Consider the following 13,442-nt stretch of genomic DNA (forward strand, 5'->3'; position numbering starts at 1 on the left):
TTACACTGTTATCACATTATGTATAAACAAAGGAGTAACCATGGCAACAGCAGTTATCCAAGTCTTATTTGTAATTTTAGTAGAGCCTGATGATTTTATGTACCAACATTGGCCTATCACGATCACAAATGTATCCATGTTGAATATGACCAGATCTAGAAGTTTAGTGCAGTGAACAATGATGCGCTAAATTCCAAGATGCCAGATGTATCCTGTGGATCTAATCAATCCTGCAGAGAGCCTATGAGGTTAAACGAATGCTTAGTTGACACACTGAACTCTGGGAGTTGTGAATAAAATCCCAGTACCTGAATTAGATTATTTTCCTATCAGCCTCTGCTCGACACCAGGGGTGCCTTGTTCTGCTGTGAGACCAAATCCCAGTGTATAAATTGGCTGGGTTAGGGTTTCTTAACTTTCTTGGTATGTGTAGGAGTGGTTGGGGTAAGTACACAGAGTGATTAGAGAGACTGACCTTGAGGCTCAGACGCCTACATTCACAAAAGAATGACGGGGAAAGTCCAACACTTTCTGGCGGATATTTCATTTGATGGTGGGCACTCTGGTTATTAGGTTGGGTTTTTTTGTCTCAAATATTCTTCCACTGATTCCAAACAAAAGTATAACCAAAAAGAATAAGGCTGAATAAAAGTCTGTACTTGAAAGCCATGTCAACTATTTTGCTTTTCCTCAACCCCACTGCACAATTACTGCTGCTCTATCTAGAAAACAATACAGCTGTGCTTCCAAATCTTCATCATGATTCAGAAAATAAAGTTCTAAGTGCTTTGCGGTGACTGGCATGATTTTGTCCAAATATCTCCCATCTCAAAACTGGGCTGTGTGTGAGAGTTGGCATGCTGAACTCAGCTTCTGTCTGAATATAGTACAACATGGCTCCACAGCTCCAACTCAACCCACAAGAAGCATATATGTTGAGACTCGCAGTAGACTAGTCTCTCAACATACACACGGATGACTAGCCTGGGCCAGCACAATGCATGTTGATCATAGTCACCCTAAACATGAAAATGTATAACCAAAGTTTCTGCAGAAAATACCATCCACTCTTTCAAAGAACAGATTTTATTTTATTATTACATTCCATTAGCATTTTCAGTTGGTCCCACCAATTGGCCCTGTGAGATTCAGGCTACAATGGAAGCTCAAACAGAAAGAGAGACAGAGTAACCTGGCAGTGAGACCCACACCCCATTACTGATGTGTGCAGTGAAGCAAAAAGAGCTTTCCGTTCCAATCATTATAGAAGACTGTACAATAAACATTATGGTCAAAGCCAACCCTGTGCACAGCACTCTGATCTTCACCAGGCTTTACATTAATATATAGGGGGCATGAAAGGGGGGAAAATGCTCTCCAATGGTTTATATAGGATAAGAGCAGAGTAGTTGCTTTCTAGGCAACTATAGGAACCAAACAGCATATCACTTTCATAAACTTAAAAAAAAAAAATCATCCATAGGAAAATTACCAACAGGATGTCATAAGTAAGTGCCCAACACAAACAGTCACTATTAAACTCCTACTTGGAGTATAATAGAAAGGATATCCATCGAGGCATTTTTGTGACATGGAGTACAATATACTTGAACAACATGAAAGTTGTTCATGTAGTATGACCTGGGAGAGAGCATATTGCTGTGCACAGAGAGCCTGCTTTGACTTCAGTGAAAAGAGTAGTGGTTGGTGATGTTGCATGCAAAAAGCCTAGTCAACTACAACCAACACTGGTGTGATGTGATTCAAACCACTTAAAACTCAATATACTTAAATGACCGGATACTATGGCCCCTACATCTACAACAAATCTCTTTGCCAAGACGGCCAAACTACTAACTCACTACACAAAGTGTTGTGAGTTCTGCTTCTATATCTGCCATTGTCACCAAATGTTCACCCCAGAATATTGGGGACATTCTGGACTGCTTGTGCATGTATATGCAATTGATATAGGAGGAATAGTTTACTTTAAAATAAGCTCAAGTTATCAAGCATATAAAAAAGGCATTTAAATCCAAAATGAACCACATGCCATTTTATTTACCTTTTTACAAGGGTAAATAAATACATAATGACCAGGAATCATTACTCAAGTAATCTTATATATCTTTTATATGATCAACATCTGAGAACAGTAATTGGCCAAATGGCCAAACATTTGTCTAAATGTTCTTGACCCTTCACATACTTCACCTCTCTGGCCTTTACATATGAACCCTCTTCTCTACCATCTTTACGACGAACTCTCACTCTTCTGATAAGAGCCACAAATATCAGAAATATGATACTTATTTACATTTCTAACTTCATACGATTGGCATTTTTCCATTGCATAGAACAGGCTCGGCTCAACTCAACTCGCCTTTTCAGTTTTTCTAAGAAAAAGCACCTTTCTGGTATCACTTCCATCGAGGTTCGAAGTGAGCTGAGGCATTACCAAAAGGTGATGTAAAAACACTGCAGACAACTCATCGGTGTGAGAGAATAGTCACTAGGGCGATTACATTAATTGTGACAGTATGGACTCCCGAATACTGTATAGAAGCTATTAAATATTGTTACTTCAAACTACAAACTACTAAGTCTAAAATGAAATAATAAGTAACTGCATGCCCCATTTTTTACCGAAAATTTTATACGTTTTAAGCTATAATTTAACTGTACACGATAAATAGATTGTGTCCAGACAGCTTTAACATTGTTTAGGACTCCTTTGGAGAAGGCTGGACGTTGTGACAACCGGCTACACTGAGGGGGTTCTATCTGCAGTAGAAAACGAAGCTGGTCAAGTCACGCCGGTTCTATGCAATGGAAAAGCCACTAATTGGCATACCCTATGCTGACTCCTCCAAGGCTGTTCATTCCTTTACATTTGCACCCATAGCTCCATCCCTGCCATTTCCTGGTAGAGCAATAAAGGGGAGACAACATGGGTCAGTCTGTTAGAAAAGTGTTTACCTGAAACACTACATCTGCACTTGACTGTGATCCAATTCACACAGCAGATGTCAATAGATCACAACTCTATGGGCAATAAGAATGGCTCCTCTTCTTCCATGCTGGCCCTTTCCTCTCTCTGTCTCTCTCTCTCCCTCTCTGGTGTCAGAGACAGTGTGTGAGAAGGTGGTGTGTGTCTGTGTGTGTCTTGTGCTCCCCAGGGAGTGCTGTATGTAAAGTGGGTCGTCTCGGCTTTGGCTCACCTGAAGGCCCGTCCTCTGCCCCTGGGTGCTCCCGTATAGCCGCTGTAGTATCGCGCACGCGACGAGGAGAAGTTTCCACCACCACCACCACCGCCCCGTGAACGGAAACGTGCCCGGGGGAAGCCGCGGTCTGTGGTGCTAATGCCTGGCCTGTTTGTTCTCTTAGCGCCGACCTGAGGATGAGAGTAAGGGAGGTTAATTAGGCACACAGGTGACACCATTGTCAAAATGAAGACAGTGTCCATAAGGGGAGGAAAAAATATTGACATACGGCAGGATAAGAATTAGCCAGATGTCTTAAAGTAAAGGTGATTTTCCACTTTTAAGTTTGACTGTCTTGGAATTCATACGAATTGAGCGAGCATCAGACCGTACAGCTACAAGCATCCGAAGGTGAAGTGAGCAGCTCCTATCCCGAGCGCACAGTGTATATTTTTCTACGCTCACCTCGGCACTGCAGCAGTACCCCCCCTGGACCTGGTAATACAGCAGCCTTTGCTTGTCCCTCCTAAAGGGGACTCCATTAACAATTCTCTACATAAAGGTTTGAGAGGTCCCCAAAAAAAGGAAATAAATCACACCAGTGTGAAGTGAGTGGTGCAACTCCGTGTGGGGGTCCCCAGGGGGGGGGGTCCCTGGAAGTTCCAGACCCACAGGAACACGACCAGGGCGCCGGCACGGTTCCGGCGAGCCTCCCCGTGTCCGGAATGGTTAAGAAATTACAGTTACCGTGTGGAGGTCCCTCTACTGTACTGTACCACTCCAAATCATCATATATACAGTTAATATATGTGTGTGTGTGTGTGTGTTAGGCTGCGCAACAGTGACACTTGGTTGTGAAAACCAAACAAGCTATTTTCGTGCTCGGACAGACCCAGCCAGCCAGGGACAGACCCAGCTATTTTCGTCCTCGGACAGACCCAGCCAGGCAGCCATCCATCCAGGGACGGACCCAGGGACACACATAGGTCTGTAATGGAGTGGTTGTACCACTCAAAAAAAAAGGCTTCCATAAACCTTCACTGGTCTTCACACGGCTGACAAATTGAAATAAACCCCAAACCTGCATAGCAAATTTAGCAATCAAATCAAATTGTCTGACATTTTTACTTGAGTAGCTCAGTGGTTCTTGTGCATGACACGCTGCAACATTCTATTCCGACTCAGATAGGAATTTCAGTTCCTAAACTTTAGTCTTTAGATTTTAGTAAATTAGACTAGGCTTAGATTATACTAAGGCTGCATAGATCCACCCAAACCTTTGGTCATTATACCATCAGTTACTTTTTTGATTAATTGAATAATTGAGAAGCAAGTTATTATGTGGATACTGTGCTTAATATTTCAATTCAAATATTTTTTAAATAAATCGACTAAATAGATTACTCTGATTAACCACGTATTACTCAAGGCCCATTTTGTTTCGCAAAAAAACTGCCGATCTACAAGCAAGGTCACAACGCATCATCTCTGTTGAGAGCTTGTAGATGCTTTGCATTGTTTCCACTATGAAACTAAATGGTTGCCTTTGATTTAAATAGTTTTACTATAAATTAAGAAAGCCTTTGTCCCATGCTTTTCCGATGCCTGTTGCATTACCTCTACTGTCAAAACCAATTTCTCAACATTGGATTAATAGTTATTGTGCTTTTTATAATGGCTTTTTTATGCGAGGAAAGAAAATGTAATCATTTCTTGATACCTTCCCCCAAATAATGCAGTGAGCCCGTTTTAAACTCACCTTAATCTGCCTTCCTCTGAACAGGGACTCGTCCAAAGCCATGGCCGTCCTAACAGACTCCTTGTCTGCAAACTCAATATAGGCAAACCTGAAGAAAGAGCCATAACATTAGAATGCACTCTTAACACATCTTTCAACAATGCAATAATATTATTCACCAAAACATTACATATCATTTATTGCTTACCCATTTTCATATCGGTAACATGAAAAAATGTGGAACATGAAGGTGCACTTGTTGAATTACTTCATTAAGGAACAACAATACCAAGACCTTATACCAAACACAAATATGCTTATGGCCCATAGTGTTATCACTTTAAAGTCACAACACCCAGTAACTTCAAAAGTATTGTTATGTCACATTCCCACCTAATACTTCGGTAGACTCAATGCGAATGGGCGGAGAATTTGGGATTCTTGCATATTTAATTTGCTGCGGTTTGCCTTCACACTGTCATCCGCAGCAATTGGAAACGCAGCAGGGGGGACCTTTATCAATGTGTTCCATTCATAAACTATGCCTACACAGTGAAATTTATGGTGATAAAATTATACTTATAACGTGCATGTGTCGTGCCGTCTGGGACTGCCCCTCCCCAGTCTCATGTAGCCAGACAACTATTCCACAATCTCCAAATTTCAAGTAAGGAATCAGGCATTTCCTTTCACAAAAATATATTTTAAAATATCTTTATATTTTCATTATTTATTTCCATTTCTGCTAAGCAGTAAGCTATATTATGCTTAGATGATTTCTATATATATTAGGATACATTTGAGCAGATTCACTTCAACTTTATCGCTTGCTCACGATCAGAGCTCCAGACTGTTGCCTCTCACAATTTTCAAATGCTTCTGTCAGAATAGGAACATGAATGATGGTGATTTTCTTCTTTGGATGGAAAGCTTGTGTGCCATTTTGACAGGAGATAACTAATCATAATTTGACACACTCTACTTGGATCTGCATGGCTGACTTTTTGTTTTGGCCAGCTAATGTGACCCTGTAGGACAAACTGTTTCCTGGAAGGATGCAGGACAAGATGATGTATATATTATTAATCTTTACCCTTTGGGATGCCCTGTAAATTTGTCACACAGGATGGTGACTCTGTTGACCGAACCGCAGCCGTGGAAATGAGCCTCCAGCTCCTCTGCTGTGGCTCCATAGTCGACCTGAAAGACGGGAGAGGTTACAGGTCTCATTCACAACCAAACACTCATGCGCGTATCAAATCACTTTAACCCATTCAGGCCTGACGTCGAAATTTAAAAAAAAAAGTTTTCTAAATCATGACAATTTTTGGAAAGATTTGAGGCACATTTTAACGATTTTTCAAAAATAGCAGACACAAGTTCATTAGCCTGGCTAATAAGCCAGACCGAATCAGCCGTTAAGTTCATAGCGTGCCACTCGGTGCCGCGCTATGAGCTTGTAGATCTGCTATTTTTCAATAGCTCGATTATAACATAATGTTTAAAACTACTCTACTACTCCATTTACTTTGAATATAATGTGCCAACTTTAAAAGCTGGTGTGTTGGGATGGCATGCTTGTATTTTACACACCCACCCACAGACAGGTCTATTCATTGAGGCGATGTGTCAATGACGGCTATATTCTACAACATCTATTTTGTGAGAAATTGTCTCAAATTATGCCTTACACAAAACGTGAACACAATTAATAGGGGAAATGTAGCTAAACCTGACCTGAACCTGAAATGAAGATTATTATTAATTATACTGAGACAAAAACTAAGATAAGTGAGTAGTGACCTACATTTCCAACGTAAATTGATCTGCCGTCTGCTTCCATCTTTTCCTCGATTGACATGATGACAGGACCGGCTGGACAAAAGGGAGAAATGTTTTTTTCTACATCCATGATCAATGCCAAGGAAATAACCCCCATCATCATGACTAATAGCACAGTTATTTAATCACAATCATTTAATTGTAACTCCTTCATTGAGCCGTATCCTGAGTGGGCTACACCCAGGATACGGATCCAGAGAAGCCTCTTTAATAATAATAATAATAATAGCTCAAATTTATATAGCGCTTTTCTAAATACCCAAAGCGCTTTACATAGGAACACTAGAAACAGACTTTAATAAGAAAGAAAAAAAAAGAAAAAAAAAATTACTTTGCTTGTCTACAGATTCTACGCATGTTATGCATGGGGTTCCACTAGCACCAGCTGCTGCTTATGATGGACATGTTCCTTGCTGATGGAAATAGTTGACTGCCATAGACACATGTACCGTCCCAGAGCTAATACACATCGGCACACATTAATCCTTACATTTTTTAAATATTAAATCCAAGAATTGGTTAATTGCCAGTGTTACATAATTAGCCTTCTGGACCAACACCCAGAAATCAATGCAATCCTATGTAGTAACTGGCATATTGGTAGGTTTCCATAACATACACCCAAACCATTGGTACCCCGACAGACCTACATATAAACCCAGACCTTGTATTGGCACTTTGTTTTCCAGACTCTTACCTGGCGGAGGGCTAAGGTTCATCTGTTTCTCCACCTCGTTCTGAAGCTCCTTTAGTTTCTCCGCCTCTTCCTCCATCTCTCTGACCCGGGCTTTGATAGCCTCCAGCTCCTGAACAAAGAAAACAATAGCACAATGGTATGATCAATACATGCTGTGCAGTTGTGGACATGGTCCAATTGGTCCACACTAGGGTTGCTGCGGTGTCCGGTGTTACATGGGGTGCGGGCTGACACCGATATACAAGTCAATTGCGGAGAGGAACTGTCTCACTGGGAATGAGAGGCGAGGCTGCTCCATGCGAGCACTGTGGTGTGTGTCACTGTCGGAGCAGTTCCTCTGGTCTAGTAGAGACAAGAGTCGTAAGAACACAAGGCTGGGATATTTCAAATGAGTTTTAAATATTCCAAATCAATATGTAACTTTTAAAATCTTGTAGGACAAGAACGCTTTTTGGCGCACCCACCTAAATTTGAGGGGTTTTTTTTATGAATAAAAATCATCATCATAACATTGCGGTTTACGTAAACACATGGTAGAATTTATGAAATATCTTGGGCCAGGATTTAAAAATGTGTCCTGGTCCTGGCTGTCTGTCAACCAGCAATCTCTCTGAGACAGAGGTAACTCCAGAGGACCCTACACTGATTCACATCACATCTTCAGCTGTGGTTTTTGTTCACCTTTAAAGACCATTTGGATAATATAATTTGATTAGCAAATGATAACAATTGCAATGTAAATGCAATGTATATGTGTATGAGGGTACATATTGCGTATATTCTACTCCTGTCTCCTGTAGAGATTATTTTTGTGTTGTCATACATTTCTCACTAGGAATCTTTCAAAAGAAACTCATTTGCCGAAATATACCAGACTCGATCTCTGCCTAGCTCTGACAGTCACATACAGTCTCATTCACAGACAGCGTTTTACTTTCTCTCCGTAGCCAGCTCGGATCCTTTCACAACTTCAAATACTTTGTGATATAATAATGAACTTTATACGACATGCGCAGGGTTTGACATTAACAACTGCAGGTAAATAAAATGGTCGGGCAAGTGAAGTTTGCTACCAGGTTGCCTGAACGGGCAAGTACACATTTTGAGTGGGAATGCAACAGTCTTTAGTTCTCTATAAACACAACATGAGATATAACTGTCTTGAACGTGGTCAGAGTGCTCTGTGTCCCTCTACCAAGTCCCTCTCCCCCAGATGCTTCATACGGTCCCGCGAACCCAGCTGAACCAAGATGATGTCACCTACCCTGTCTGCCCCGCCCTCTTCTCTGGACACTTTTACATCCAGACTCAAAAACACACCTGTTCTCCCTGACCTTTGAACCCGTTTAAACATTCATACCATGTACGCTACATTTACCTTCTGTTCTGTGTGCCGTTTGTGTTGGTTACATTTTATGCAGTGTTAACTCTCGTGTTTTAACACTGATTAAAAATATAATTGTAACCCCCAAATATATTTCGCATATTTCAATTCTAAAAGGTTGAGAATCGATGCCCAGGAGGTGTGGTTTTGGCGCCAGGGAGTTATGTAATGTTGACCCCTAACTGCAGTCCAACAGGCTTGCTTATCGGCCTGGATCTGAATAAACATGCTAGTTGTATTTAGTCTGCTTTAAACAGCCAGTGGGACACACGCAGCCACAGTAAGACTGCTATTAAAGGATTCTAAGTGACATTATCCAGTAAAGAGAGTTATGGATCATCTCTCATTGCTGGCTCTGCTCTGGGTGATTGCTGTGAAGAAGCGTAAACAGTGCCGCCTGCCTCCTGGACCCAAGGCGCTTCCTCTCGTTGGAAACCTCCACCAGCTGGACAAACAAGCCCCATTTAAACAGCCTGGCTGAGCTCAGTGAGACCTACAGGCCGGTGATGACTGTGTACCTGGGGCCCAAGCGAGCCGTGTTCCTGGTGGGATACGACGCAGTGAAGGAGGCCCTGGTGGAGCAGGCCGATGACTTTGCAGGCTGGGGTGCACCACCCTTCTTCACCAGAGCTACCCGGGGATATGGTCTAATGATCATCAACGGAGATCGCCAGCTCCGCTGCTTCACCCTCAGACTTTGGGATGGGACGGAAAGACATCTCCTTCAAGGGCTACAGCATCCCCAAGGGAACACTGATCATCCCCATGTTGCCATGGATTGTGTTGGCCCGGTCGCTGCCGGGCCAACACAATCCATGGATGCCAATTCCGAGTCTCTGCCCCAAATTCAGTTGAAAGTCAGATGGACCCTCATTCAGGTGATTGACTGCATGCATGTTCAGTGCTCCACCAGCACCACAAATCAGGGACTTTACCATGTTGTCATAGGGCTTGGTAATTGGGAACAATCTGTACAGATGAAACCCACATTTGTATATGAAACAAATTATGTTGCTGCTTGTTGCACACAAATTTTGCTATTGCTGTTACACTATATTGTATCATTGTGTTCCACTGTACGCCATGTTATGCCACAGAATATAGAACATGCGGAAAATAGAAGTGATTTATACTGTATGGAAATAGTTCTGCACCCTTCCATAAAAATCAATAAGAAACTGATTTCTATTGCCAAAATGAATAATGACCCATGAATTTGATGTATGTGTTGTCAGTCAGCATGGCACTGTGCGAGCAAGATACTGATCACTGTGTGTGTGTAGCGGGAGTAAGAAAGAAATAAAGGTGACGGGCCCATAGGCAACCACACTAATAAAGTGTTACAATTACAATAGTCTGGTTGACACTAATTAACGATATTTTTGGGGCAAATGGATATGGCCTGAGGGCAAGTAGAACATGACATGTATTTGCCCGACAGGCAAGTGCCTCTAAGACCTTAGTGTCAACCCCTGCATGGGGTGGGATCGCACATAAATCAGCACTCAGCAAGACAGCAACACAGTTGTCTCCGTTGTCTGCTAGTACTGCTAGTGGTTTTGGTTCACTTGCCGTGCGATGCAACCCTCTCTGACATCATGGATATTTTTTTAAGCAGCTGTGTTGGACATAACTATGCCTTTTGGTTGATCAATACTGAAACATATATAGAACAAATATACAGAGTAAGATTGGGAGATTTGCCAAAATATTTTTATCAGCCACCCCTCACTCTCTCCCGTAACTAAAGAGACTCTACGCTCGACAGGCAGCTAACTTAGTTCAAATCGCACTTTGATTGGTGTAAACATAACTGACACAAGTTGCAGTATCCAGACAGTGGATAGTGCATTCCAATCAGCTACAGTAGATGGGTTTCATTTTTTACGGATTTGTTATAAACAAGGCTTTGCTGTCAAAAACGTACAGTTGCTGTAGTAGTCAACTAGAAAGGATAAAGTTATTTATCTCTCCTCCGACTAATTCAGTAACGGGGAACAGCATTTGCAAAATAAAATACTAATATAGTCCCCCAAAACATGGCACAATAAAAACAGATCTTAAAAAAAGAGGAAGGGGGCCTCATGTCTAACAAGAGATTACAGACATTTCAAACAACGGTGATGAATGAATTTGAAACCACGTATACAGAGGCCTTGGTCCGTCAACACCAAATCTGGAGAAGGGAGTTTAATGAATGAGCTTGTCACAATGGCAGCAATCAGTAATAGTATGCCAGTGGCTGGCTGCTGCAGCCTAAGCTGACCCTGTGTGTTTGTGTGTAGTGATGGCTTACTCACAATGTGGACTGGATAGGCAGGTTCACACATGACCTCATGTTGAGGTGAGGCAAGTTGTGACTGACTGAATGTCGCTTCCCGTCTGAGCATAATTCTTTACAAGAAAAGTATTACCATGCTAATTTTTGATTAGTTTAGGGCTTCAGATTGCACCCATTTTGGGCGCACATGCACTCACAAATCTGTCCAGTTCATAGGCTTTGGTGATTAAACTGGTAAAAAAGGAGAAAAAAAGGCACCACCTCCAAAGTACTTCACTCCAATTAAAACTCATTGACTGCCTAGGACGAGTTTTAAGGGGGCAGGTATTTATAAGAATTTATTCTTCTTCCTGCTCCTTTTCGTCATAGGTGTATCAGATACTGTATGAAAGACAAATTAATTATGAAAGACAAATTAATTGTTAACTATTATGATTTGTACTGTATTGTGTTACACTATGTGCGAAATAAAAAAAATGAAATGAAAACAAGACATTAAACTGTGCCCCACAACCTCCCAGTCAAACAAAGAATCCAGTACAAAATCCTTTTGACCACCTACAAGGCACTCAATCTGGCTCCCCTACCTCTCTGATCTTCTCTAACAGTAGGTCCCCTGCTGTTCCCTCATGTCCAGTCAATGAAGCCAAGCTCTTGGAGGTCCCCCAGGCCAAGTACAGTGCCTGGGGGATAGGGCTTTCCCCTTTGCTGCCTCCTCCCTCTTGAATGCATTCCCCTCCCTCCCCTCCCTCCCCTCCTTCAAATTCCTCCTAGTTGAGGTCTAGTTAAGAACTTAGATCAGGATTTTTTAAAATCAGCCTCAGTTCTAAGTTTACTGAAAAACGTAAAAAGAAAGCTCTCGTTTATGAACACTAGACCTGTACGTGGCTACGTGCCCGTTGGCCACCGGCCTACTTGAGAGCGATGCAACTTGGGAACCTAATAATTAGGGATGGAGCCCGAAAATCAGGTCCATTACAAACCCGGTTCGGCATTTATCGTAGAGTATCAATAAGCGTTTGGCTTGTCGAGTCTGTTATCGGGTATAGCGGCAGCGGCTGACGTTATGGGCCACTCGCTATAAGGGGGCTGGGATGCGACGGGTGGTTGCGAACTTGCGTGGTTCGTCATCGTTTTGCCGTGGAAGTATGGTGGAAGATTGGAAGTGGAACAGGTGAAAAAGTTTGGTAACTTAAAAAAAAAGAGGGGAGCTAAATGCAATAATGTAGCCTACCACAATTGTTGCATGCACGAAAGGGAGCATTTCGACAATGCATAGACATCTGTCCATAATGCATTGTATTACACTCAAATGTGATACCTTTGCATGTCTGCACCGAGTCGAAACAACACGGGAGCAGTCAGCTGCTAGCCTGGCGCGGCCAGACTCATAGCGAGGAATCACTGACACTTCCTCCCCGCATAGGATATATATTTGCAGGGAGGAAGCGTCAGTGAATCCTCGCTATGAGTCTGGCCGCGTCAGGCTAGACAGCCGTCCTGCTCTTCCACCCAAGGTGCTTACCGTGCGAAATTGCCATAAGTTATATTCCAATTCATAATAATACGTTTGGGAAACTCAAATGTCCCTTCCATAGTTATAATATCTTCCGCGGATCGATTGAATAGTCTCACATAATACGTGACGTATTCAATAGGGATGGGTCCGATGAATCGATAATAGGACCCTAAATCGATTATTAAAATTAATAATCGATTTTTTTTTTTATGAAAATCTGTTGGAAAGGCAATATTGTCATTCAAATAGGACAGGGCTATAGACCTACCAAAGTGTGCCTGGGATGTGTCTGTGTAGCTGCATGACGGAGAGGAGTGTGAGTGAGTGTGTGACTCCAATCAAGATACAGGTTTGGAGGATTTAGCCGTTGTTGGGAATTCATCTAATCAGGCCGGGGTTGCTATGCTCAACACTTATTGTTAATCAACTACAACCTTTTTGGCTTAGGTAGATGTAGTCATTAGGGGGTAAGATTTTTTTATTTGTAGGGTTCATTAACAACAGCCATGGCAATCAATTGGCTGAGGCAGGGGCTGGAAATTGCACAGGTGAGGGGATTTAGGCTGATTAGGCCCACTGGCAGAGCTGACCAGAGCCTTTTGTGGTGGTTCTGGAGAACCGTGGGTCCGGCCGACTCGATACCGGGCACTGCACTCCCTGCGGCGGGGGCGGGTGTAACGCGTGTGTTGAATGTGAAGTCGGTGGGGCAAACGGTTCTCGAGTTACGTGCATTACAACTGTACACACACGCACGCAGACACACAGACGTGGCGCATTT

General features: G+C 42.4%; 1 protein-coding gene across 4 annotated transcripts in view; it reads right to left on the bottom strand.

Annotated features, from left to right (window-relative positions):
- Window positions 1-13,442, bottom strand: part of pabpn1 (poly(A) binding protein, nuclear 1) — a 55,561-nt gene that overhangs the window by 36,538 nt on the left and 5,581 nt on the right. For all 4 annotated transcript variants that reach the window (XM_079490202.1, XM_079490200.1, XM_079490203.1 and 1 more), the window contains exons 2-6: window positions 7,481-7,589; window positions 6,749-6,816; window positions 6,035-6,141; window positions 4,963-5,050; window positions 3,222-3,394 (exon numbers count right to left, since the gene is read on the bottom strand). In XM_079490202.1, the coding sequence (XP_079346328.1) occupies window positions 3,222-3,394; window positions 4,963-5,050; window positions 6,035-6,141; window positions 6,749-6,816; window positions 7,481-7,589 (545 nt within the window). The remainder of the gene's footprint in view (window positions 1-3,221; window positions 3,395-4,962; window positions 5,051-6,034; window positions 6,142-6,748; window positions 6,817-7,480; window positions 7,590-13,442) is intronic.

This window comes from Electrona antarctica, assembly GCF_951216825.1.
Source record: "Electrona antarctica genome assembly, chromosome: 20".
Classification (NCBI taxonomy): Eukaryota; Metazoa; Chordata; class Actinopteri; order Myctophiformes; family Myctophidae; genus Electrona; species Electrona antarctica.